This window comes from Lissotriton helveticus, chromosome 10 (assembly GCF_964261635.1).
Source record: "Lissotriton helveticus chromosome 10, aLisHel1.1, whole genome shotgun sequence".
In the NCBI taxonomy this organism is placed as follows: domain Eukaryota; kingdom Metazoa; phylum Chordata; class Amphibia; order Caudata; family Salamandridae; genus Lissotriton; species Lissotriton helveticus.
The window spans coordinates 1,188,983,434-1,189,009,128 of NC_136071.1; the positions used below are offsets into that span (position 1 = coordinate 1,188,983,434).

The 25,695-nt window shown below is 43.6% G+C and overlaps 1 protein-coding gene across 1 annotated transcript; it reads left to right on the forward strand.

The window, feature by feature from the left end:
* The first annotated feature begins 855 nt into the window (after window positions 1-855).
* LOC144784206 (vomeronasal type-2 receptor 26-like) lies at window positions 856-24,396 on the forward strand. Its single transcript, XM_078662863.1, has 4 exons — window positions 856-1,122; window positions 11,200-11,427; window positions 15,081-15,204; window positions 23,489-24,396. The coding sequence occupies exons 1-4, from the start codon at window positions 856-858 to the stop codon at window positions 24,394-24,396; spliced, it is 1,527 nt and encodes a 508-aa protein (XP_078518989.1).
* The last annotated feature ends 1,299 nt before the right edge of the window (window positions 24,397-25,695 follow it).

The following is a 25,695-nucleotide window of genomic DNA, read 5'->3' on the forward strand; positions in this document are numbered from 1 at the left end:
ATGCAGTTCAGTAGCTCAGGAATGCAGAAGAGGAGGACTGAACTGATAACTGGAACTATAACATACTTTTGGCAGACTCAGAGGCAGAGCCAAGCTGCACCGGGCACTGCGAGGCAGGAAGTAAGTGAAGGGTCGAGGATACAGGTGGGGGCTGTATCGCTCCTCAGCGAGGCTTTCAGGAGACAGGAGCTGAATCCAGGGCCCGGGTCCTTTTGAGGCCTGGAAACGGGGACTTTATAATGGAATAACGTGCACACTGAGAAACGTGGCAACATTACTTTACATAGGCCTGATATTCGTAGTATTCACGAGGACTGGAAACTAACATACTAGAGGTGGACACAACTGGAATTGCGTCATTAATCGGACATGGGGAATAACATATGCATATTGGTCATGCACACATAACATATGATGGATGAGGCGTAGGGACACAGAACATGGCAAAATTTACTTTTCCACACATTGACAGAAGATGAGAACTGTTATCGCAAGGAATACTTGGATCGTTACCTGGCAAATGGTTTTATTAAACCTGTATCCTCTCTTTTATTTCTCATCCCTAAGAAGAAGGGATCGCTGTGGGCTTGCATTGACTACTGTGCATTGAATTGGGTGACTATAAAGAATATCGTTACCCTCTGCCTCTGATTTCAGTGTTCCTAGATCAGATCACAGAAGCACAAATCTTCACTAAACTGGATCTTCGAGGGGCTTACCACCTCATTCGTGTAAAAGAAGGACATGAATGGAAGACAGCGTTTCTGACAAAATATGGGTTGTTCGAATATCAAGTGATGCCGTTTGGCCTTTGTAATGCCCCCCGCCGCCTTGCAACATTTCATTAATGACATCATGGGAGATTTAATTGATAAGATAGCAGTTGTCTATCTGGATGACATCTTGATATTTTCTAAGATTACTCAAGAGCACACTACACATGTCCGGATGGTCTTGGAGAGATTACGTCGTAATCAGTTGTATGTGAAGCTTGAAAAATGCGCTTTTAGTGTACAAACTGTGGAATTGTTAGAATCTGTTCTTTCTCCAGAAGGAGTGACCATGGATCAGAAGACGGTTCAATTTGTGATTGATTGGCCTTCCCCAAAGGATGTGAAGGAGGTACAATGATTTTTAGGGTCTGACAATTTCTATTGATGTTTCATTCAAGGTTTCCCACAGAAAATTGTGCCCATCACTAGGCTGCTCAAGAAAGGAGTGAAGTTCCTGTGGTCAGAAGAAGTGGAACAGGCCTTCGAGTTTCTCAAGGAAAGTTTTACCTCTACCCTCATTTTACTTCATGCAGATCTAGCCAAACCCTCCATCGTTGTAGCCGACGCTTCTGATTTTGCAATTGGGGGGGTGTTGTCCCGACGCATTAAGAACGAGGGACAGCTACACCCAGTGGCATTCACGTCCAGAAAATACTACTGTGGAAATCAACTATACAATAGCAGGAAAGGAGTTGTTGGTAGTAAAAGATGCTTTTGATGAATAGAGGCATTACTTATTTGGAGCCAGGCGCACTGTATCTGTACACTCTGATCACAAAAATTCACAGTGTTTGAAGTCTGCTAAGACCTTGACCCCTCGACAGTTGCGATGCTCCTTTTATTTCACAGATTTTGACTTTGTTATCACTTACCGACCTGGGAACAAGAATGGGAAGGCTGATGCCTTGTCTAGAATTCAAACAGATAATCCAGAACATTCTGTAGTTCCGCAAATCATCATTCCAGTGGATAAAATTATCTGTACTATTACACTGGTGGATTTTCAGGAAGAGGCCAAGAAAAGTTTGTCTCAACAAGAAATACTGGAACCTGGAAGAGAAATATTCCACCAATTGCCCTACTTTCATCGTGCGCTGTATTTGCCAACTATTGAGTTACAAGAGAAAGCCCTCCAAGTATTTCATGATCAACCCTTAGCAGGACATAAGGGCGTGTTAAAGACTCTTGACTTAATCCAACGTTATTTTTGGTGTCCCAAAATGCAGACTCATGTTAAAAAATAAGTGGCCACTTGTGAAACCTGTGCATGAGGGGAGGCCTTGAGACAAGCCCCATCAGGATTATGGCATCCACTGCCCACCCCTTCCCAACCTTGGCATACTATCACTATGGATCTAATTGTTGACTTGTCCCTTAGTCATGGGTTTGACACAGTGTTAGTTTTCGTAGATACCTTCACAAAATGAGCCACTTCATTCCTCTAAAGGGGTACCTACAGCCAAAGAGTTCTCTAAGCAGTTTAGTGAGCATATAGTTAAAATTCATGGGGTGCCAAATATTTTGATTTCTGATCAGCGTTCTCAGTTTGTGTCTCATTTCTGGAGAGCATTCATGTCTGGTTTGGGAGTGGAAGTCACATACTCGACCAGTTATCATCCCTAGACAGATGGTGAGACTGAAAGAGTCAATCAAGAGTTAGAACAATACCTCAGGATATTCCTTCTGGATCAGGAGGGTGATTGGTCTGAGTTACTTTGGATGGTGGAGTTTGCATGTAAGAGTTTGCCTTTCTTTTTGAATTATGGCAGACACACTAATATTTTTGGAGATATGAGGGTTCCTGCAGTAAAAGATTTGATACAAGACCTTGTCCACGTTCATAAATCTGCACAGTCCAATTTAGTCAATGCCAAAGTGAATTACAAGAAGCAGGCAGATAAACATCGAAGACTTGCACCGACATACAGGGTGGGAAATCAAGTTTGGTTATTCTCACGTCACCTTCGTTTAAAGGGCAATCGAAAGTTCCAACCACGTTTCGTGGGGCCCTATGGGATAGAAAGAATTTTGAGTACGGTCACTGTCAAATTAAAACTGCCCTCTAATTCAGGCATTCAACCCATATTTCACGTCTCTCTACTTTAGAAAACTGTTCCTGCCACTAGGTTTACCAGACCACCAGCACCTCTATTGTTAGATGGCCATACTGAGTATGAGGTAAAAGACATTCTTGACTCTAAAAGAACCAAAGGAAGACTTTACTATTCGGTGGAGTGGACAGGTTATGGGCCTGAGGATAGGTCATGGGAATTAGCAGAAGATGTTCATGCTCCTCGACTTTTGCGGAGATTCCATGCTCAGCATCCTTTCAAGCCAGGGCAGATGAATTGGCCATTGGGGTGGGGGGTACTGCCAAGACACCTGGATCCCGTGGGGGCACAAATTGCAGATGTCCTGAATTGTTTCGCTGAACTGTCTGGCTCCGGTATAGCTTATTGCACAGTCAATTCCTTCCGCTCGGCCATTTCTGCTGGACACCTGCCTATTAACAACACCCCGGTTGGGGATCACCCATGGTGTGCAAATTGCTGAAAGGCATTCCAAAATGTCCTCCCCCAGAGCCTAGATACTCTAGTTTGTTAGATGTGAACCAGGTTTTGCACTTTTTGATGGGCTGGCAAGATAACCAATATCTATTTAGGAAAAAGATTTCCGCAGAGCTGTCCATGCTTCTCTATCTCATCTCTTGCAAAAGACTAGTTGATGTCAGAGCCTTAGACATCACATCCAAAGTATTTACCCCGGAGGGGGTGACATTCATCATCTCCAGGAGGACCAAGACTAATACCAGGTTAGTAAATTATCCTGCTTTTGAAGTCGGTCCTAAACTTTGTGTAGTAAGGTGTCTTAAGGCCTACAAGGAGGTGACAGAGGAGGTTAGACATCCGGGTGAGAAACAATTACCGATCGCTGTTAGGAAGCCATTTAGGGCTGTCTCTTCTCCTTCCAATGCCAGGTGGATACAATGGATGCGACGGACTTGTCTTCAGAATCCACCCTTAAGAGGTTTCCTTTTAAACCAATCCATGAGGCCAAATCTTTGGTGGTAAGTAAGCTTTAAACATGCATAATCCTCGCCTCCGGTCCTGACATAGAAGGAGACATTTCCTAGCTATAGTCAGCTGCGGCCCATGCAGGTAAGAGTGGTGGGGCAGTGGGGCCAAGTGTGGGGGGGGAGTTTGACAGACGACAACAAGCGAAAAAGGAATTATTTATTTAATTTTCCCTTGTTTGCGTCTTTTGGAATCTCCCCCACCCGGCCCCACCACCCCCGCTCTTACCTGCACGGGCCGCGGCTGGCTATAGTTAAGAAAACGTTTAATTCTATTAAGGGCGCAGAGGCGAGGCTCATCCCACCTGGTACATATTGAGGATATACTGTCCACCCGCTGGTCTGTATTACAGTAAGTATCTCTTTATTTCCTGGGTATTACTGATTTCACCCCACGTCCGATGTCGAACAGGAAGTATCAATCTGATGATGATGTTTCCTTGGTATGTTTTGTACTGGTTTGACTATGTTTCTTAGGTTTTATATGGTGTTCATGACAGGTAATGTTTGTTGTTATCAAGCTTTTAACCCCTTCCACGCTGATGACGAGCTGGGCTCGTCATGAGGTAGCCTCCTGCTACGCTGATGACGAGCCCAGCTCGTCACGTAACATGCGCTTTAGAAAATCTCCGCGTACGAGCGGAGTTCCGCCCACACGCATGCGGTTAAGTAAATGTTCAAATCTGCTTATCATGCATAGATGGTATTCATAGATATGTGAATAATGATCCTATGAACGAATTAACTTAAGGGGTTATTTTATTCGTAAGCTCCGATTCCAAAACGAGTGACGCCGCGTGACTGAACTTCCTGCAGCAAGAAAGAGGAAGAACTTCTGACCACGAGGATTTATATGTTGGGACGGACTGTACTGCTATTGGCTTGTGGTTGACATGGACTCCTCCCAAGGACTCATGGGAGTTGAAGTGTGGACAGTGTTTTTTGTTTGTTTAACTTTAAATCTGCTGGTAATAAAAAGTGAAGAAAGTTATGCAAAATCCTCGCCTCTGCATCCTTAATAGAATTAAATGTTTCCTTCATTATAGCTAGGAAATTTCTCATTTCCATCAGCAACTCCTGTCAGCTGATACCCAGTATTCTACTTCAGCCTCCCAGAGTGTTCTAAAGAACAACTAGAGTGCTAACAGTCTTACTTTTGACAAAAATGTGGCACACCTGAAACCATTTTCGGTGAAGGAAACTGGTAAAGCATAAAACATTTAATTTGGACAGAAACACAACATAGAAATGATGGTCTGTGCTGAAAAAAACCAATTTAGGACACATTTGAAATGAGTCTTAATGAGGGCACACAGAATGAAACATGCACTTTCAACACCAGCAGCAGAATGCCAGTTAACTCCCTGGTGATCAGCAGCTTCATCATAGTGTTCTAAAGAGGAACTAGATTACTATAATTCTGAATTTATACTTAAAGTGTGGCAAATCTGACCGCTATCTTGATGGAATGAAAGTGGGAAACTGAAAGCAGTTTCTAATGAGGATAATGCAGTAAATGGGGGAATTAGGGAGCTTCATAACATAAGGCCTTCCAAGATGGACTCCAGAGAAAAAGAGCCCAAATGTAGCACAAATATCATCCAAATGTAGCCCAACTATACCCAATGACAGAAGTGTGAAAAAGACTTCATTTTCTTTTTACAGTTTTATATAACACAGACTTGACCTAACGATGTTGGCTTGCTTTACATGAGCATTGGTTACATTACACAAAGGACACATTTATTTTTGTTTTAGGCATGGGGAGATTAAGTGATTTGCCCAGAAAGACAGAATGTTGAGGCGAAGTCGAAATTCAAAATTTGTTCTCCAGTTGCAAAGTCTAAAGCTCTGGCCATAAGGCTATATCCTCTATCCTAGGTACAACAAGTAATCAAGTGAACAAATGGAAACAAAAACATTGATATAGCAAATAATTTAAAAGCGCTTTGTCGCTATTTGAGAACTCAGAAATATGTGTTCATATTAGTTGTTTAGAGGACTAACCATAATTTCTATGTTAGAAGACCACCTCATGTTTATAATTTGTACAGGAAATGCTTTCAGTATTACAGTTTTGATTCCATCAAGATGACATCAGGCGTGCCACACTTTTCGAATAAACATAGAATATTAGTGATCTAGTTGTTCATTAGAACACTGTGGGACGGCAGAGGTCAGGGGCATACACTCGGACAATTGAGGACAGGGAGAAGAGGACAGAGGCGGCAAGTTGACTAAGTTGGTATTATTTTGTAGACCATTAGGTAAAATATACTTGTTGAATGAGTCTATAAATCGTTGTAATCCTATGGTAGGCTGGCTAAGCAATATAGGGCCATATTATCTAGAAAGGGCGATACATTATCGCCACTTTTATCGGCAGGAAACTGCCGCTAAAGCAGCGATAATGGGCTTGATAATATGCCCTTGTGAATTCCCATAGAAGCCCAGGTTCTGGTCTTAACGTGGGCTACATTTATAACATCCTTAATCACATCTGAAATGACATAATTGTTGATAATTTTGTGCATCACAGGAGCACGATTCATAGTTACTTTAAGGTGTCTTCCCAGTGGATGTGAAAAATAAGATTCACAGCACTGTCGAGGCCTGGAATGTCCAGGTCTGCAAGGTGCTCACCCTAAAGTCCCTAAGGTTTCAAAAAATATGTATATCCCACTTGTTATAGTTTGGTTACGATTTTATATGAAGTGAAGAAACTCAACATATACATATCAATTCATCAATCGAATTTGACAATGCAACATAATGTGCTCCATGAGAACCACTCATGTTTTAACATAATATCCTGAGAATTGTGGAAAAACTGAACAAACCTATGTGTAAGTCGCATAATTGTTGGATGTTACAAAAATATAAACTCGTACTCAAACTATAACAAGTGTGATATATATATTTTTTGAAACCTTAGGGACTTTAGGGTGAGCACCTTGCAGATCTGGACATTCCAGGCCTTGACAGTGCGGTTTTCAGACAGGGATTTTGGGCAAAACCCCAGCATGGTTGCTCCCACACTGGTTGAAACTAGTTGCTTAGCAGATTACTATTCAGTTAAAGAGGTGTGCAGGTCGAACATTTACAGTGCTGCAAAAATAAGAATCAAACATAATCAAACTTTCCCTCTGGTAAATTCCTCCCTCCCTGCAACCCTGCGTGGCAGACTCGAAACTACCTGCCTCTCCAACAATACAAAGCACCTGTTACTACAAAGAAAGTGTAGAGCGAAGTTGCTGTGCCAAGTATCTGAAAATGTGTTGTCTTTCTCACCCCCAAGAATCCCATTGTATTTCCAAGACATTTTTGGGGCTTCACACAGAAGGAGTGAGGTCCAGAAGAATCCAGATGATGTGCGTTTCTATGCTAAGACTCCTATGATATATGAAGGCATCTCTTATTTCAGGAGTCTACGAGGTCTTACTGGAATCAACAGCACTAGAGAGGTCCCTAATCTCCAAACCCTGCTTTGCTATCCCTTCATCAAATGCTTCCCATGGGCTTTCTCTTCTCTGGAGTCACAAAGTATCAGGTCTTCCCTTCTACCACAAACATCATATATTAAGGATCTTTCACTCACAGCACCTTTTACATACCATTGAAGCTCCATCATATGTGTTGTACTTTCAGCTTAAAGTCTGTGAAAAAATGTTTGGTGGCAATTTAATATTGTAAGATTCTTGGGGACTTGTAGGATTGCATACCTATCTCAGTGAATAAAGTGTGTGCAATGAGGGCTACGGGATGGGGTGGCAGTGTTGGGGCTCTATAATCACGTTTGACTGAAAAAAACTTGGAGAAGGCTTTGGGCTTCAAAATGATCATTATAAATTCCTCGAGGAAGAGTGCAACACTTGGCCCTTCTGCCCACTCAAGGTCCCCATCACTCAAATATTGTTCCTTCTGGAGGAACCCTTTTAATCTAACAGCTTGGCCATTATCATCACTTTGTTTTTCATTAAGTGATTCCCTTGACCCCAGAGGGCCTTTTCATCAGACTTTAGTGTGTCCAGCAAGTTCTCAACCTCTGTGACCCTTTCACTCGTTTTCTTGATGTCAGTCTGCATTAGAGAGTCCATTTCTCCATCTCACCGAATACATTTGTGAATTCAGCAAGCCCTGCATGCCTTGGAAAAGCACTAACATATCTTTTAAGGAGGGCTTAATTTCTTGCTCTGGTTCCGTTTAGAGATGCAGTGTCTACTTCCCCAGATGTGAAGGCAGTGCTGAGGATGTCTTAAACACTGCATATTTATCCATTTTGTTTTGTTGGTTCCCCTTTCCACCCCTCCCGCCAGATATTATAGACCCTGGGGAGGGCCCTCTAATAAGGTCCTGTATGTTTTAGCAACCACCTACAATACCCCCACCTAACAAGATCATGGGTGGGACTCACTATTTGTGTTAGACCCCTGCAGCCTCCCAGCCTTCTGTGTGGCCCGAGTTCTCATTGCCAAGTTCTGGTGTGGCTGGGAGTGTAGTTTCCATGTCTGGCATTTATTTCGTAGTGCGCTGTGTCAGTCTTGTCATGGTCCTCTCACCAAAATTGTTAAGGACATCTTGGCGGGCCAGATAATTACCTTGGCTGCTACAGCCGGTCCAACATCCGGAGACTGTTGTTAGTAGAATATGTTGAAATCCGTGAGCCCTGTGCTCAATGATGTGCAAAGTAGAAACATTAAATGATAATAACTTTGAATTATTATCATTTTATGCTTTGTGCTGCTCTAGTATGGGGCTGCTCTGATCTCAGAGCAGGGCAGGGGAGGGGTGGTTTGCCCACTCCTAAGTGCACATGAGGCCTCTCAGGCTGTCCAAAACAGTCATGCGCACTTTCCCTGTTCTCCATGCAGGCTGCATTGCAGCCTGTGTGGAGAACATGCCCAGGCCCCCATTCCCTGGCTGAGTGTCGAACCAGGATCCTCAGACCAAATGTGATTGGTCAGTGGGGCCTGCCTGTGCCTCCTGTTCCTCAAGTTTGACGAGGAGATCAGGAGCAGACCTGGGCTTAGCTAGCGGACTTTTGCTACTCAGAACTCCGCGAAGTGGCAACAAAAATTCCAGGTAGTTCCGCAAGTGGCTGAGTGCAGTGCAAACTGCAGTTCGCGCTGATCTTCCTGACACTCAGGTAGAAATTCAACCTGAGTAGCAGCTTGTTCTCGCCAACTTTAACGTTCACGAGCGGGCAAAAATCTTTGCTGCACTACGCGTAGCGGAGTTTTCTGCACTCCGCAAGCTCCGGGGAGAGCAGAAAACTCTGCAAACTCCACGAACAGAGCAGAGTGGGCGACCCAGGCCTAATCAGGATCAGAGACGCGGGACCCAGCAGCAAGGTAAGATTTTTACGTTTTTTTAAATATATTGGCCAACAATCTCTCCTGCCCGACAACGCTTGAGCCTAGCCGACCACCACTGGTTTCCTCCATCATTGGACAGTTCTGGTCTGCCCTCTATGGGTCACCGCTGCATGCCCAGCTCCCTCGAGAAGCAGCGCTACTGCACCTACACCACCACTTGAGTTCAGAGATTCACATACAAATGTATTCCGTCCCACTGTTTCTTTTTCTACAGATTCCCACACCTGGCTGCAGCATTCCAACTGCTGGTGTCAATGAATGCTAGATTTCAGGATGGAAGCATCAATGCTAGACAGCCACAAGTGCACCACTGCTGGGAGTAAGCTCAAGAGCTTCCTATTTTAGTAGTTACGGTGGTTTCCAACTCTCTCCCATTCACGCAGCACTACAAAGGAAGTTGCCTCACTGCGTGAATTGTAAGTAAACCTGTCAGATTCAGTCAATATGCCATACAAAGCATTATACATGTATAGGTCCTCTAAAAGACTGAACATGCTAACCCAGCTCTATGTTTTATGAAGACTGTTTCTGGGTTCATCTGCTGAGTAGACTCTAACTTCCAATTTCCTCCTTAAGTTGTATTGTTTATCTTTTATGTCAGTGCTTTGATGTATCCAAACTGAACTTAGTATTTCCTCACAAAACCTCTAAATAAATAAAATGAATATATTAAGAAGGAAGCCAATATCGAAGTACTAGGGCGGTTAGAGCAAGACCTACCCAGGTATTTTTTTAAAACATCACTGTGATCTAGTGCAGCCATGAGTATATCTATGATGTCCTCTGCATGAACACAACAGATTCTACCAATTTATGCTTCACCTCCCTCTTCAATGGGAAGTACATGACCACAGACATAGACACGTTGGGGCAGATTTACTAAGTAGTCATGAAAAGCAATGCAGAAGGACAATTTGCTGGGATGCGTTGCATGACAGGGAGAGGGACAAAATGTGCCATATCTACAAGAAGATGCTGCATTTCTGCTCACTCGCTGTGCTGGCACCAACCCAGGCACCCTCTCACCAAGGTGCAAGGCGGCCTGAGTTAAGAGAAGGATTGTTTTGTGCAGGAATGGACACCTTGCTGCACAAAAACAATCCTCCGAGGTATTTTCCTCTCTATATGTGTGCCACAGAATGCAGTGCAAGTTGAATGAGGAAATAACAATGAGAAATAAAGCTATTTCTCCTCATTACGTCTAACTTGGAAAGGCGTGTCATGTTGACGCAACCCCAGGTTCACTATTTTTTATTAAATCTGGGTTTGCATCAGTATCCATGGGGGAAGCTTGGGAACACCCATGCTCCACCTTTTAAATATTGTCACAACCCAGGGTACTGCAAGGCAGTGATTTGGGATGATGTGCGTTACTCTGGATTTACTAAGCAACACAGAGCCATACAAGGCGGCTTGTGTGGCTTAGTAAATCCATTCCAGGGCTTGTGTTGCCTTGCGTCACTGAGCATGGCACAAGGGGAATGTAAACCCTATTTCAATCTGCACATTTGTAACCAAGTCCTGCCACACCGATCCTGGCACTGTCTACTGAATGACTCCAGTTATTGCCATCATGACATGACCAACTTCTGCGTCACCTATCACTTCAATCGCACCCCTCTGCTGAATACAAGAATCCAACGCCCCTTCAGCAGGCACAGTGTAATCTCTACCACTGAAGCCACCTTGTTATTTCTACAGCACATTCACTGCCTCAATCTAGCATGGCAGTAACTCTTCACAGCATTGTCTGTGTGCAGGACTACACCTGGACAACTGCAGTTGTCATGAGCTGCATTGGGTTAGTCTCTTTATGACCTCAGAACCATCAAACGTTCTTTATTCACAACTTCTTCTGCAAAAATGTTATGTCTATAAGTAGGAACTAAGTCATGCACTGCCCAATGCTATAGGTATTATTGCAGCTCATGGTTATTTATTTGCTGTGTCCTTTTTTAATTTCTCCGTCTTCTTCCAGTTACATCATTACATGCAGAATCTTCATTTTAAAGCTCCCTCTGGTGATGAAATCTACTTTGATGATCAAGGGGACCCTCCCACGCGCTTTGACATTTTCAGTTGGATTTACTATGACCTCAAAAATGCCACAAGGATCAAAGTGGGAAGCTACCAAATAAACCCTTCCGGGGAAGAACAGTTTGTCATTGATGACCGAGCCATTCGTTGGCACCCTAACTTTAAACAGGTAATGGCTCCTGTCTGATTCGGGAGCAAACTTGGAAAAAAGGTGGGAATCGTATGGATGTGAAAGGACAATCATGATCAAATGGAAAAGTAACTGCTGTCTCATTGACAGTCTGGATCAGGGGGTGAACCACAAAAATTGAAGTTCGGCTGCCCCACTAAACTCTAAGGGGCTCATGTACTAGTTTTTGATGAAGGGCAACACAGCAAGTCACTATGCGTTGCTACTCTGCATCAAAAGAACAGGGCAGGAATGCGTCATATCTCTGAGATACGGTGCATGCCTGTGCTTTCTCACTGCGCTGGTGCACAATGGACTGCCCATCGCCAGTGCAGACGCCCTTGCACCATGGTGCAAGGGGGCCTGCCTTGTAGGAAATATTGTTTTTAACAATAAGTCATTTTCCTCCTATGTGTGCTGAAAAATGTAGCAAACAAAGAGGAAAAAATAAGGAGAAATAAAGTAATTTCTTCTCACGCATTCCCAGGATTATAAGTCCTTGTAAATCTGGGAAAGCGTCAGAATCCATGGGTCTGGAGTGGGAACACCCACGCGCTGCCCATGGAAGGCCACTTTGGCCCATTGAATGCGCTGCTTTGCCTTACTCATATCTACAAGGACATTAAAACCCATGTAAAGTGGCTTTGCGTGGCCTCGTAGATATGGGTCAGCACTCTGCGTTGCTGGTGCGTCAAAAAAAGTGTTCTTGGCTCATTTAGAGGTGGTATAATGTGGGTTTTCCACCACAGAGCCTAAATTGGCTCAGATAACAGAACATTTAAACCTAACAGCTTGTCTTCCACTTGACCACCAGCTTACAGTAACAGATGTAAGTGCTGTACTGGGTAGAACAAAGGTCAACACATATCTCTGGGCTACAATGTCAGGCTTGTGGACCCTTGGCAGGGAAATTGTTTAATGACGCCCAAACTCAAGGACAATGTTGAAAGCGGTGTTTTCTGGTTGGCTGAGACAAAAATCCAGCCAGACAGAATCCACGACCCCCTTCAAAGGGCAGGTGATTGCACTCACTGTATAGTCTGTGCTCACTCTTGGGTAGCTTGGCACTGAGCAGTCAGGCTTACCACAGAGGCAATGTGTAAAGCATTGGCACAGTGCTCACTAACGATAAATACCCCACGCGGTACAAAAGAGATTTCAAATATGACGTATCTAAAAAATTGTTTGTATCCAGCACATGTATATAATCAATGCAAAATTAACGTTGTGTACTTTTGGGCATAAATCACACTTAGAATTATTAGGAGGACCACTTGTGTTGTGATAACATCAAGAATATTTAAACTGGGGACAATTCCTAATCTAACCCCCCCCCCCCGCAAACATTCCACAGCTCCCTTAGGCAGCACAAAGGGCTATACACCTGAGACCCACACCAACAATCCTTATAATAGAATCCCACACAGTTATAGGGGGCACCCTAGGTCACAACGCAATCAGAAACATGTATATTTAGGAGGAAATTAGACCACTTTTTAGCAGTACCTCGGGCCGGGTCCATGCAGGTACAACTAGTGCTAAATGCAAAGTGCTTTTGGCATGAAGTCAATGCGGAAAACCGCACTGATGGCCAATGGTGTGAAACACCGGCAGTACAAAAACTGTCACTTCCACAGACGCTCAATCCGTACCGCTAATGTGATGCCACTCATACCAGCCAGTCTGCATGGAACATTCTTACACTCATACACACTTGGCATCCTAATGCAGTGCATTGATGCTCAGCAGGTCAACTGATAACACCCTACAGACCCTACAGCCTAAACCTCCCTCCACCCTACAGTTTACCCTGACTGTCCCAATACCCTGGATGGAGGATCCCCAGATCCCATTCAGAATGGGTTCGCAGGAACAGGTGAAGGAAGTGACAAGTTTAATTAAGAGTTGGACACAAACAACAGGGGTTTGGCTGCCACTCAGGAAGTCACCCACAGGTCTCAAAACAGAAAGGAGTCATGCAGTCTCTTGACCTGCTTCTGAACTGTCTCAGAAGCGTTGCTCCAGCCCAGTTAATCCGTCTCGCTACTACCTGGTGCCATTATGTCCTTTGGGAGATGCCAGGTGAGAAGAGGCCAGTTGGTCTGCTGAGATGAGGGTCAGGAAGGAAGCAACAATGAATGGGGAATAACGCTGGGGAGCCTCTCAGATGCAGAAGGCCCGCCCTCAGGTACATGTTGATCTGTGTCATACCCAGGCAGTCCGGGGACAAGGTCTGGTACACGCTGGTATGATTCACACCAGACACTGCAGGTCACACACACACACAAAGAGGTGCATATTCTGTACCTCCCTTGAAATGAGGCACAATGACCAGTACACGTTGAGATGGGTTGCACCAGGCAATTCTGGTCACACAAACCAAAGGCTCTTATAATCTGTACCTTCCTGTAAATGAAGCATAACGTCCGGTGCACATTGATTTGGGTTATGCCAGACCAGCCTGGTCACACACAGAGGTGCACGTTCAGCAGAGCAACACGAGGTAGAATGAGGCCCTACTACGGATACACACCGACCTCCGAGGGTTCACCTATGAATCGAACACTGGGTGCAATGAGCATGCAGTCACAGTGACGCGATGCGTCCATACAAAAGAAATGGGCCAAATAGGGTTCTGCAACCGGTGAACGCTTATGAATGTCATTTTATAAGTTCCGAAAAATGTAGCAGGTTGCTTCTTGTGCATGCTGCCTTTAATTCCTGCCACATGTGTAGAAAGGCGCTTGCACTTTCACACTGTATGTAGGGTGAGAACGTGCCCAGGGCCTAACGACACGAAAGAGCATTGGCAACACCTCAGGAGTACCCCAAGACAGAGGAAAACCCTTGCAGGAGCTCCTTACTACCTGTACAGAGGACAGCCATCTGTCCCCACCCTGTCTTCATCCAGCTACCCTCGTGCTCCTCAGGGCTTCCCTGGAGGAAGTTCTCATTGTATTAGAAGGCCCACTCAGAATTGGTTGAGGTGTGAGTGATGCAAACATAAGCAGGGGTGCAATGGTACCCCACATGCCTGCGATGGCAGGCGCAATACATGGTTGACAGGCTATCCAGTGAGTGGCACAATAGGTGCTGAATCCCACTACTAGCCAGTGTCGTACCTGCCACGGGTATGTGAGGTACATATTTATGGGGTATGCATAGGTACAGCACCAAAACCAACCACGTACACACCACTTCCAGGTATGTGCAGGATGGATGCACAATCCTTCCCTCTGCAGTACAGCGGGAAGGTGCCCAGAGTCCTAAGGTCAGGCAGAAAGATACAGCAAAAGCTAGCAGGAAAAAGCAAAACGCTTTGGGTTAATATCCCCTAAGAAGGGCCATGTCCAACAGAAAAAAATCCTTAAATTCTAGGACCATTGCCTTTTTCACATTCACATGTGCCCCTCATCTCTCACTCCCTGGATCCTCACACTGATGCTATCAAATGTGCCCCACATCTGTTCTTTAAAGTATCGCTCACACTGATGCTATGACATCTGCCCTTTATCTCATCCTCCTCTTATCTCTCAAATGAGCATATATGCAAGTTGTCTCTCAATCAGCTGCTTGTGTGATAAAGTCACATTGGATGTTTGCCTCTTCCCCAGTTTATTTCTCACAAAAGCCCTTCTTCGCCTCCTCTCCAGGTCCCTCGCTCTGTGTGCAGTGAGAGCTGTCCTCCTGGGTACAGGAAGGTCCCTCTGGAGGGCCAACCCATCTGCTGCTACGACTGCGCCCTCTGCTCAGAAGGAGAGATTACCAACAAGCGTGGTAGGTGATAAAACACTGCATGCCTACCAATGATCTTTTCCAAAGGCCCAAAGGAGACTTGCATATGTAAATTACTCACAAGTGTAAGTTACCTTTGTGAACCGCCTCCGTAGTTTGTATTTATTTAGTTTACATATTTTCACTGTGGCCGAAACATGGAAATTAAAATATTTGAACAGAGTTATACCATTATTCTCTTTCTCTCTCTTTTGCTCTCTCTCCCACCTACCCCCAACCAATGCTGGCTTTCAGGTAGTGTGACTGACATCATAGTGCCAGGTCCAAGATCAAGGGTGCATCCCCTGCATGGCAGGCTGAACCAATATAGGAGCAGCCTGCAGAGATCTTTTGCGTGCACATAATTTTTCAGGGGATAATTGCAATGGCATGATACCTCTGGTGGTTAACACAATACAGGGAGAGATCTGCTATTTAGCTGGTCACAGTTTTGACTCATGAAATAGTAGCTTGGAGTGTTAATATTCCTGCTGCAAATCACAGCGTATAATGTTCTGCAAATCATGTGTGACATGCAGCACACAGGTTCGTATTTTCTGGAGATATCCTAGTGGGGATTTCTTTTGCTGCAGAAACCCTTTTCTTTTTGAAGTGTCATCAAGATGCTTCATGCACATAGAAAGGCATGGACTCAGAACCCTATGGTTTATTCCCCTCAATCTTTTGTCATTGTAAGGTTGGGAAAGAGGACTCCTTTAGCTTGCAATACCATTTTAATAACAATCACTGTGTTATGATCACAGGCAGATGTAATAAGAGTTTGTTCCTGGCTTGCATCAGAAAAGTGGTGCAAACCTGGTGCAAAGTATTATTTTGAGGCCTTATTTCCAGTGCAGTTCCTGAAATGAGTTGGACAGTAACCCTAAGTAGCACAAAGTTGCACTATGAGCTAATTTACTCCATGGAGGCATACCATGGGTGGTACATGGATGTTTCCATGCACTCACCCATGGATGTTGACACTAATCCCTATCTACTAACTTTAATAGAAAGGGATAGGCATCAAACAAATATGCATCCTCAAGGCAGGAGTAAAGTTGGAGAAAATGGCCCTGATCCACTGAACTAACTTAAGACAAAATCCTAACCTTACTACTTTTGGTATTGACAGGATGCACTTACTACTTTTGGTATTCACAGAATGCACTTACTACTTTTGGTATTCACAGAATGTATTTACGACTACTAACTTTACGTCAGTACTCGGGCCGGAGATTCCGGCCCAGAGGCAGAGATTCCGGCCCGGAGTTGGAGATTTCGGCCCACAGGTGGGACTTCCGGCCCGAGGTGGGACTTCCGGCCTGGAGGTGGAACTTCCGGCCAGGAGGTGGAGCTTTCAGCCATGACTAAAAGTCCGCCACCGGCCAGAATTCCCACCTCCGGGCCAGAAGTCCAACCTCCGGGCCGGAATCTCTGGCCCGAGTGTGGACGTAAAGTTAGTTGTCGTAAATCCATTCTGTGAATATCAAAAGTAATAGGTGCATTCTGTGAATACCAAAAGTAGTAAGTTTAGCATTTTGTCTTCAGTTAATTCTGTGAATCAGGCCCCATATTTCTAATTTGCATGTGTGCTGCACCATGTATTACGCATACAAAGTGGTAACTTTATCAAACATTGAATTTTGAGCTGGAAGGATACACTTTCAATATACATTTTTTACTTGACATAACTCAATCACCCTCACTCTACGGTGTAAGGGTGTAACTGGCACAAGGCAGCCTAAGGTACACCAGCAATTGAGGACAGAGCAACATTACCATGTCCTAATGGATAGCTTTATTCACTGCTCATGGTAAAATAAAGTTTTTACTAGATTAGTTATGGAGCGGTTTAGGAATGTTCATACATTCACCCCCCAAAAGTTACCATATCCAAAAAGGTCATGAAGCAGTTGTAAATGCATTCCAGCTCAACCTGGAGTAAGCCCAGCATCGCAAATGGCCAACAACTGATACTTCAACAACCTCCTATCCAAATTAACAGAGACAGGTCCTTATACAGACTGTTAGAAATGGGAGTCCCTGATTGGAAAGGGCTTGCACCTTTGTCCAAGTAGGGACCCTTCTTCCTAGTCAGGATAAGGGAGTTACACTCCTAAAATAACCCCTGCTCCCCCCCCTTGGTAGCTTGGCACAAGCAGTCAGGCTTATCTCAGTGGCAGTGTGTTCAGCATTTACACATAACCAACAGTAATACAGTGTAAGCACTACACCAGTTTAGAAAAATATCCAATATTTTGATATACTCAAGACAAGACTGAATATGACAAAAATCCACAATACAGTACTTTAAAAATAGTTAATTCGCAAGATGTCTTTTAATTGCAAAGGTACATTGAAAACACGGTTCAAGCCTACCGCGATGCTGAAAACAACTTTAAAAAATCCAGAATTGCCCATCTCAATGTCCTTTTCCTAGGATATGAGCTTTCAAGTGAAGGAAAAAGCCTGGCAGATAACTTTTTAGAAAAGAGTGCGCTGCTCCAACCTCCAAATTCTCTGAAAAATGTACAGTCGATTCTAAGTTTCCAAAATTTTGGAAGAACTTACATTCTAAATTACGCAGAAAGGATTAGACCTCTCTAAGAATTGGCATGCTGTGGCATGTGGAAGGGGGGACAGGTTTGCTACAACAGAAATCACTTATTTCGTGGAATGAGAATTTGGGGATGATTGTGTAACAATGAGAAATGCATGGGGCTAGTAGCAGACTGTAAAAAAGGAAGGGCTATTTGTATATAAAGCATGGAAATCAAAAGTGAATTACTGGCATGTAAAATCCAAACACCATAGAAATAGAAGAGGGGCCAGCATCATTTATCCATGACAAAAAGGCCTTCAGCTGAAGAAAATTCCAGCTAAACAGATGGCTTACTGGCAGTTCACAGGTGCTGTGACTGCTTTTGACCAGGGTTCAAACCCCAGCTGGGGAAAATCTTTTTTTTTTATATTTGTTTTCTAAATTCCACAAATACAAACTGTGCCTTTGTAAATCACCCCCTAGCAGTGTCTGGAAGAATTATGGCTCCCTTAGTCATAGTGCATGTTAGGCTTTGGTGGCATGCTGTGGCATGTGGAAGGGGGGACAGGTTTGATACAACAGAAATGACTTATTTAGTGGAATGAGAATTTGGGGATGATTGTGTAACAATGAGAAATGCATGGGCTAGTGGCAGACTGTAAAAAAGGAAAGGCTATTTGTATATAAAGCAAGGACATCAAGAATGAATTTCTGGCATGTAAAATCCAAACATCATACAAATAGAAGAGGGACCAGCATCATTTATCCATGACAAAAAGGCCTTCAGCTGGGGAAATTTCCAGCTAAACAGATGGCTTACTGGCAGTTCACAGGTGCTGTGAGGGCTTTTGACCAGGGTTCAAACCCCAGCTGGGGAAAATCGATTTTTTAAATATTTCTTTTCTAAATTCCACAAATGAAAGCTATGCCTTTGTAAATCACCCCCTCGCAGTGTCTTGGAAAATTATGGCTCCCCTAGTCATAGTGCATGTCTGGCATTGATGGCATGCTGTGGAATGTGGAGGTGGGACAGGTTTGCTACAACAGAAATCACTTATTTCGTGGAATGAGAATTTGGGGATAATTGCGTATCAATAAGAAATGCATGGGACTAGTGACAGACTGTAAAAAAGGAAGGGCTATTTGTATATAAAGCATGGAAATCAAGAGTGAATTACTGGCATGTAAAATCCAAACACCACAGAAATAGAAGAGGGACCAGCATCATTTTTCCATGACAAAAATGCCTCTTACTGGAGAAAATTCTGGTAAAACAGGTGACTCACTGGCAGTTCTCAGGAGCTGTGAGTGCTTCTTGACCAGGGTTCAAACCCCAGCTGGGGAAAATTGTTTTTTTAAATATATTTGTTTTCTAAATTCCACAAATGAAAGCTGTGCCTTTGTAAATCACCCCCTAGCAGTGTCTGGGAGAATTATGGCTTCCTTAGTCATAGTGCATGTCTGGCATTGATGGCATGCTGTGGCATGTGGAGGGGGACAGGTGTACTACAACAGAAATCACTTATTTCGTGGAATGAGAATTTGGGGATGATTGTTTAACAATGAGAAATGCATGGGGAGAGTGGCAGACTGTAAAAGAGGAAGGGCTATTTCTATATAAAGCATGGAAATCAAGAGTGAATTTCTGGCATGTAAAATCCAAACACTATAGAAATAGAAGAGGGAAAAGCATCATTTTTCTATGGCAAAAAGGCCTTCGGCTGGGGATAAAATCAAGCAAAACAGATAGCTCACTGGCAGGTCACAGGAGCTGTGAGTGCTTTTTGGCCAGGGTTCAAACCCCAACTGGGGAAAATGTATATCTTTTTTTTATATTTGTTTTCTAAATTCCACAAATGAAAGTTGTTCCTTTGTAAATCACCCCCTAGCAGTGTCTGGGAAAATTATGGCATCCTTAGGCATAGTGCATGTCAGGCATTGATGGCATGCTGTGGCATGTGGAAGAGGGACAGGTTTGCTACAACAGAAATCACTTATTTTGTGTAATGTGACTGGGGATGATTGTCTAACAATGAGAAATGCAGGTGTCATACATTGTTTCCAACTATTTTATTCTTGCAGTTTGCACTTCACGTCTAAGCCAGCTTTTAATCGATTACAGGGGTTCTTACAGGTGAACTTAGTTGTTCTCTCCAATCCCCGGTACACCGCAGCATTTGCAGACTGTTTGAGTGGAGGGAGGTGTAAACCATTCCCTTTACTCTGTCCTCCCTTCCAAGACCCCATTTTTGAGGTCGGTGGTATAACTATTTTCTATACCCCCTTCTTCCGGCATAAAAGCCACAGGCAAGCTTGCCTGCGCCCGTATGAGCCTGGACCGCGCCCAAAGACACAACCCCTGCCCATTTTTCCCCAGGAGGGGAGCCCGCATTTAAAAATTCCAGGGAGGATTTATTAGCATTTCATACAGGAGGTAGGAAACCTAACTGTGTCTTACTAGACCCACAGGGCGAGCCTACGTAATGTGACTTTTGCTATCTGCGTTTGAGTTCTGAAAAGATTAGAGCGAGCCCTACTGCAAACACATTTAGGCTCTCACAACCAGGACCACCTAAGGTGTTCTATGGTATGCTTATTAACGGACGGTCCTTTATAAAACATAAATTAGAACTCACAGAGATGGTGTGCAACGTCAGGTCTGGACTAGATTTTAGCTATTCCAGCTGGGTATTCAATGCTCAGAGCTGACCGGGTAAATAAGCGAGGTGGGGTATTAGTAATCATTTTCAGAGACAACCTGTCAGTTTCTGGTTCCTTAGCTGGAAGCAGCTCTGACAGTGAAGTTCTCTCGTTCCAGATCAAACTGAGCAAAAATTATACCTTTAAAGGCCTTTTGATATATAGGCCACCGGGCACAACAAATACTTTTATTATTTCCATAAGCCCTTTGATTTAATCCAGTATCGATTCAGATGATTTCTCAGTATTGGGGTATTTTTATTCTTATTTGGAAAAACTGGAGAACTGTAATACAGCTTTTTTAGTTGACACTATGGCTAGTTTTGCCTTGAGAAAGGTAGACGAGCATTCCACCCATGTGGTAGGCCATATCTTAGATGGTATATTTACATCGAACTTGACTGTGAAGGTTTCAGAAGTACTGCCTATTCTTTGGTCAGATCATAAAGCAATATTGTTCACAGTTAGTACTTCCCTGCCCCCTCTGAGATCTCAAAATCCCTTTGTAGTAACTAAAGGCTGTGACTGAGAGAATATTGACCCCCTTGCACCAGGGGCGTAACACAGGTCCCCGCAGCCCCCCAAGTTCCAGGGGGCCCCCTCGGCACTGCACACTGGCCATAGAGCTCCTGATTGAGCATGGAGGTGGCCCCTCTTCGTACCGTGCAGGGAAGCCAGCTAAATTTTCGTTACGCCAGTGCCTTGCACTACAAATATCTTTATCCAATTCAAAGCCTGACATGATCCCTGATGTTGATACTGCAGTCCGCAGGTTTTCATCTTGGATCAAAGCAGCGGTCGATCCATTAGTTCCTTGTTTGCTAGGTGGAAAACCCCTTCAGAGCCCTGGTTCACAGAATGTTTGAGAGCCCAGAAACAAACCTATAGAAGGAAAGAGAGGCAGTGGAGAGCAAATTATGACCCATTAGGAAAGACAAAATGCGCGCAGTCACTTTCTGACCACAAAAAAAATATTAATGGAGGAAAAAAGCAAGTTGTTCTCGGCATGCATTCTGCAGGCAAAAAATTACAGTAAAGAGCTCTTCCAGACAGTAAAAAACTCAGCCAAAATATAAGAGGCCTGCATTATTAACAGTAGTGAGGAATTATGTTACTGCCTTGCTCAGTTTTTAAGAAAAAAGTGGAAATAGTCTATAAATCTTTTATTGACGGTGATTTAAACGCAAATGGAAATCAGTCAGATGTCACAATACCTTCTCTATCCAATTCTTTTGTGTCCTTCTCTCCGTCAAACTTAACACAGATTATAGAGTTGGTAAGGACAGCCAAATCCGGGGCTCCATCAGACCCATGTCCCCCAAAAATTGTTCACTTTGCTTCTTAATTATTAGTGAGCCATTGGTGACCGTATTCAAGGAGATCATTAGTTTAGGCTCTTTTCCAGACGTTTGTGAAATAGCCTTGATTCTCCCACTCATGAAAAAACCTAATTTATATCCCTCTGAACCAAGTAACTAAAGGGGAAACAACATTTACTTCTTGGATTTTACACGGCGATGCAATCACAACATGGTCCTTACAACAACCAAGTTGTTACAACGCAGTGCCATTACTACCCAAGTCGTTACAACGACGTACACTAGAGGGCACTCTAGACTAAGGAATAGTATTATTTACTATTCCAACACATTCCCTAGTGTTGCAAACACACAGGATGTAAGTAGAAGTAGAATCCTCTGGTGAGCCTCTTTTGATATTATTAATCAGGACCAAGATTTGCTCAGGGGAGACTACATCAAAACATACTCAAGAAAAGTGGGTTGATAAGACGATGAAGAGGCAGATGAAGCCCGCCTTTCTTGTGTGAGACCATTTGTCAGTGTCATGAATGTTTAAAAAAATTCCTTCAAAATGATTGGCTAAGTCATCACAAAGAGACTGATATGCTGGAATAGATTAGGCACATGCCAAATGCTTGGTATATTCATTTAAAATCATATAATATTCCTTTGTCGTGTTTCCGGTGTTGTTAATTCAATCCACTATATGGGACTTCCTAATTATTTTGATGTTTCTTTGGTAAATGCCTGAGGCTGCTTAGTGAGTTTGTCTGCACAAGTATTAGTGGTTCTCCACTTGTGTTCTAGCTTCATACAGACTGCGGTTTCTGCCTTTACAGCAAAGGAGAACTAGAGAGACATGGCTTTCTGAGTTTCGAGGTGTGATGACATCTAATGCCTGGGTAATGCTTCCTCAAGATCCTTCAACACAAGATTAATATCTCTGTGAGCGGTAGGGAGGGAAGGAGCAAAATGTGAAGAAAAGGACCGTAGAGACTCCTTTCTCCACGTCTGACCTTTCTAGGTGACATAGTATTGAGGTCCGGGGATTCTCCCACATGGAGAAGAAAATTGTTAGAGAAATGGTCTGTCCAGATCTGAATCATGAGGGATTTGACCTATAGGTTAGGAGACCTTCTGAATATGAAATCCAATATGTGCCCAGCTATGTGTGTTGGGCCTTCTAGTTTTCGATAGAGGCCAAATTAAATGACACGGTTGCTGAGGTTCATAAAGTTCACTTGTGTTTGAGAAAATGTAACACATTGGCAAAAATACAAAGTTTGCCTGTGCTCATTTCTTCAGTGTCTAAACATATTAGACTTTTATGGTAATAGTAATATATTGATCTATTTAAGGGGATTAATGTTTATGACAAACGTTATTTAGAGAAATAAAGAGAGCTGTGCATTGAGCTATTGGGGTTGAAGAACAGGGGGAGGAGTAATTTCAAGATTCTGTGCATGATGCAGTGGAGGGGCCTTGATGTTTCTGAGGCTTATGTAAGATCAGGAGATTAGATTGAACTGTGATAGTCACAATGTAGTTGAAGGGGCAGAAGTTCCACTCCAGCAGCACCAGTGGAAATACAGTATGGAGACTTTTTCCAAGCAGGGGCCTACAGATGCATAGCTAGCCATAGAACAGGACATAATAACTAGACTGTCCCATTCCATTCATTTCTCTCATCTTTCCCTACTTTAAAGGATCTTCTGTAATACTGAACAATGTTCTTTGATTGCAGATATGCCAAACTGCCTAACATGCCCTGAAGACCAGTGGTCCAATCAGAAGAGAGATTCCTGCATTCAACGGGTAGTAGAGTTCCTGTCCTATGAGGATCTGCTGGGAATTGCCTTAACCTCCATTACAATTTTGTTCTTCATCATCACTGCTGGAGTGCTGGGAATCTTTATTAAATACAGCAACACTCCTCTGGTTAGAGCCAATAACCGGGATCTCAGCTACATCCTCCTCCTCTCCCTCATGCTGTGCTTCCTCTGCTGTTTTTTGTTTATTGGACACCCTTCAAAGACTTCCTGTCTCCTCCGTCAAACTGCCTTTGGGATCATTTTCACTATTGCTGTTTCTTCAGTTTTAGCAAAAACTCTCACAGTTATCATCGCCTTCAATGCCACAAAGCCGGGCAGTAAACTCAAAAAGTGGGTGGGCCCTCGATTGTCCATCTTTGTGATGCTTCTCTGCTCAATGGGGGAGGTGGTGATCTGCACTGTGTGGCTCCATCTCTCTGCTCCATTTCCAGACACTGACACCAAATCAGAAACTGGGAAGATGATCCTACAGTGTAACGAAGGTTCTTTCGCTGCGTTCTTTGCTGTGGTTGGTTATGTGGGATTCTTGGCTCTTCTTAGCTTTGTTGTCGCCTCCATAGCTAGAAAGTTACCGGCTACTTTCAACGAGGCCCAGTTTATCACCTTCAGCATGCTGGTGTTCTGCAGCGTCTGGGTCTCCTTCATCCCAGCGTACCTGAGCACCAAGGGCAGGTACATGGTGGCTGTGGAGATCTTCGCCATCCTTACTTCCAGCTCTGGACTGCTAGGCTGTATCTTCATTCCTAAAGTCTACATCATCCTCCTTAGGCCTGATCTGAACACCAAGGATTATCTAATGGGAAAACAAGTAAACACCTGAGACTCATAGGACAATACTGAGTGGCAAATTATCGACCCGCAACAATATCAAGCGCCGAATATTGGCTAGCATGGTCTCGTCAATGTAGGTATATATAAGTGTGTGTTTACATTTATTCTTCTTAACTTCACATCTATGCATCTTGATAACATATATATCATCAAGGCACATTGGTGTGGAGTTAGACATATTAGGGGGCTTATTTAATTAAGTTTTGCGTCACCCTTTCGCCATGCAAGGGGGTCCAAGGGCAGCGCAAAAAGTCTGATTTATCAAGCCATAAGAGCCACCTTGTGAGTCCCGGAGTGGCTTGATAAATCCAGAGAAACACAACGCAGTACAACATTGCATTGTGTTACTCTGCCCTGGGAAGGCATTCCATGAGTGGACCGTGGAGGCTCCCACCCATCCATCCATTTATTCTGAAGAATTCCCATGTTTACCAATACTGGAAGACCTGGAAATGTGTCAGAATGCTACGTCTTCCCATATGAGGCATAACAACTATCTTCATTTCTCCTTGTTACTTCCTCTTTCTATCTGTGCTCCACTATGCAACACGCAGAGAAAGAGGAAAATACCTCATGGGATTTTATTTGTGCAGGAATGTGTCCCTTTCTGCACAAATACAATCCAGCTTACAATGCAGGCACCATCGCACCATGTGGAAGGAGGCCTGCATTGGCACTAGGCAGTATATTGTGCACCAGTGCTGGGAAATGACAGGAACGCGCAATATAGTGTTAAGTAAGGTGCATTCCTGCACTTTCCCTATCATGCAGTGCAGCACAGCAAGGTGACACGCTGCATGAGATGTTAGTAATATGACCTAAAATCTAAACTTACCAATATACTTACCTTGACAATGCATCTGCAAACGCCATCCTGACTTGATATTTTTGCAGCCAATATACTGCACTCATTTTGTGATAAAAAATCCACTAGAGGCCAACTAAGAACGAGCGCAGAGATGTCATGTTGTACTGGGGTATTGTCACAGTTCATCATTTACACAAATATAGCTTTGTATTGTACACATCACAATTATACTGCCTTGAACATGTGATCCTTTAGTGAATAATTCATCAGCTTAGTATTCTAGCAATAAAAGCTTTACTGCTGAGAGACATGATTTCAAATTATTTAAATCTGTGCCGACTGTTATATTTTTGCGCTAAAACAAAAAATGCCCTTTGCAAAACTATTTTCCTGTGCTTGTCAAATCTAGGTGCAAACTAGACATAAACTCCACCTAGACTTCTAGAGCGGCCATGATGTGTGTCAAAGTCAAGTTTGTTT

What these genes read in the sequence shown, in the direction of transcription:
- LOC144784206 (XM_078662863.1), top strand. Translation starts at nt 856, where the DNA reads ATGGGAGATTTAATTGATAAGATAGCAGTTGTCTATCTGGATGACATC. An exon ending in GGCACCCTAACTTTAAACAG is followed by an intron (nt 11,428 to 15,080) that starts GTAATGGCTCCT and finishes CCTCCTCTCCAG; the next exon opens with GTCCCTCGCTCTGTGTGCAG. An exon ending in AGAGATTACCAACAAGCGTG is followed by an intron (nt 15,205 to 23,488) that starts GTAGGTGATAAA and finishes CTTTGATTGCAG; the next exon opens with ATATGCCAAACTGCCTAACA.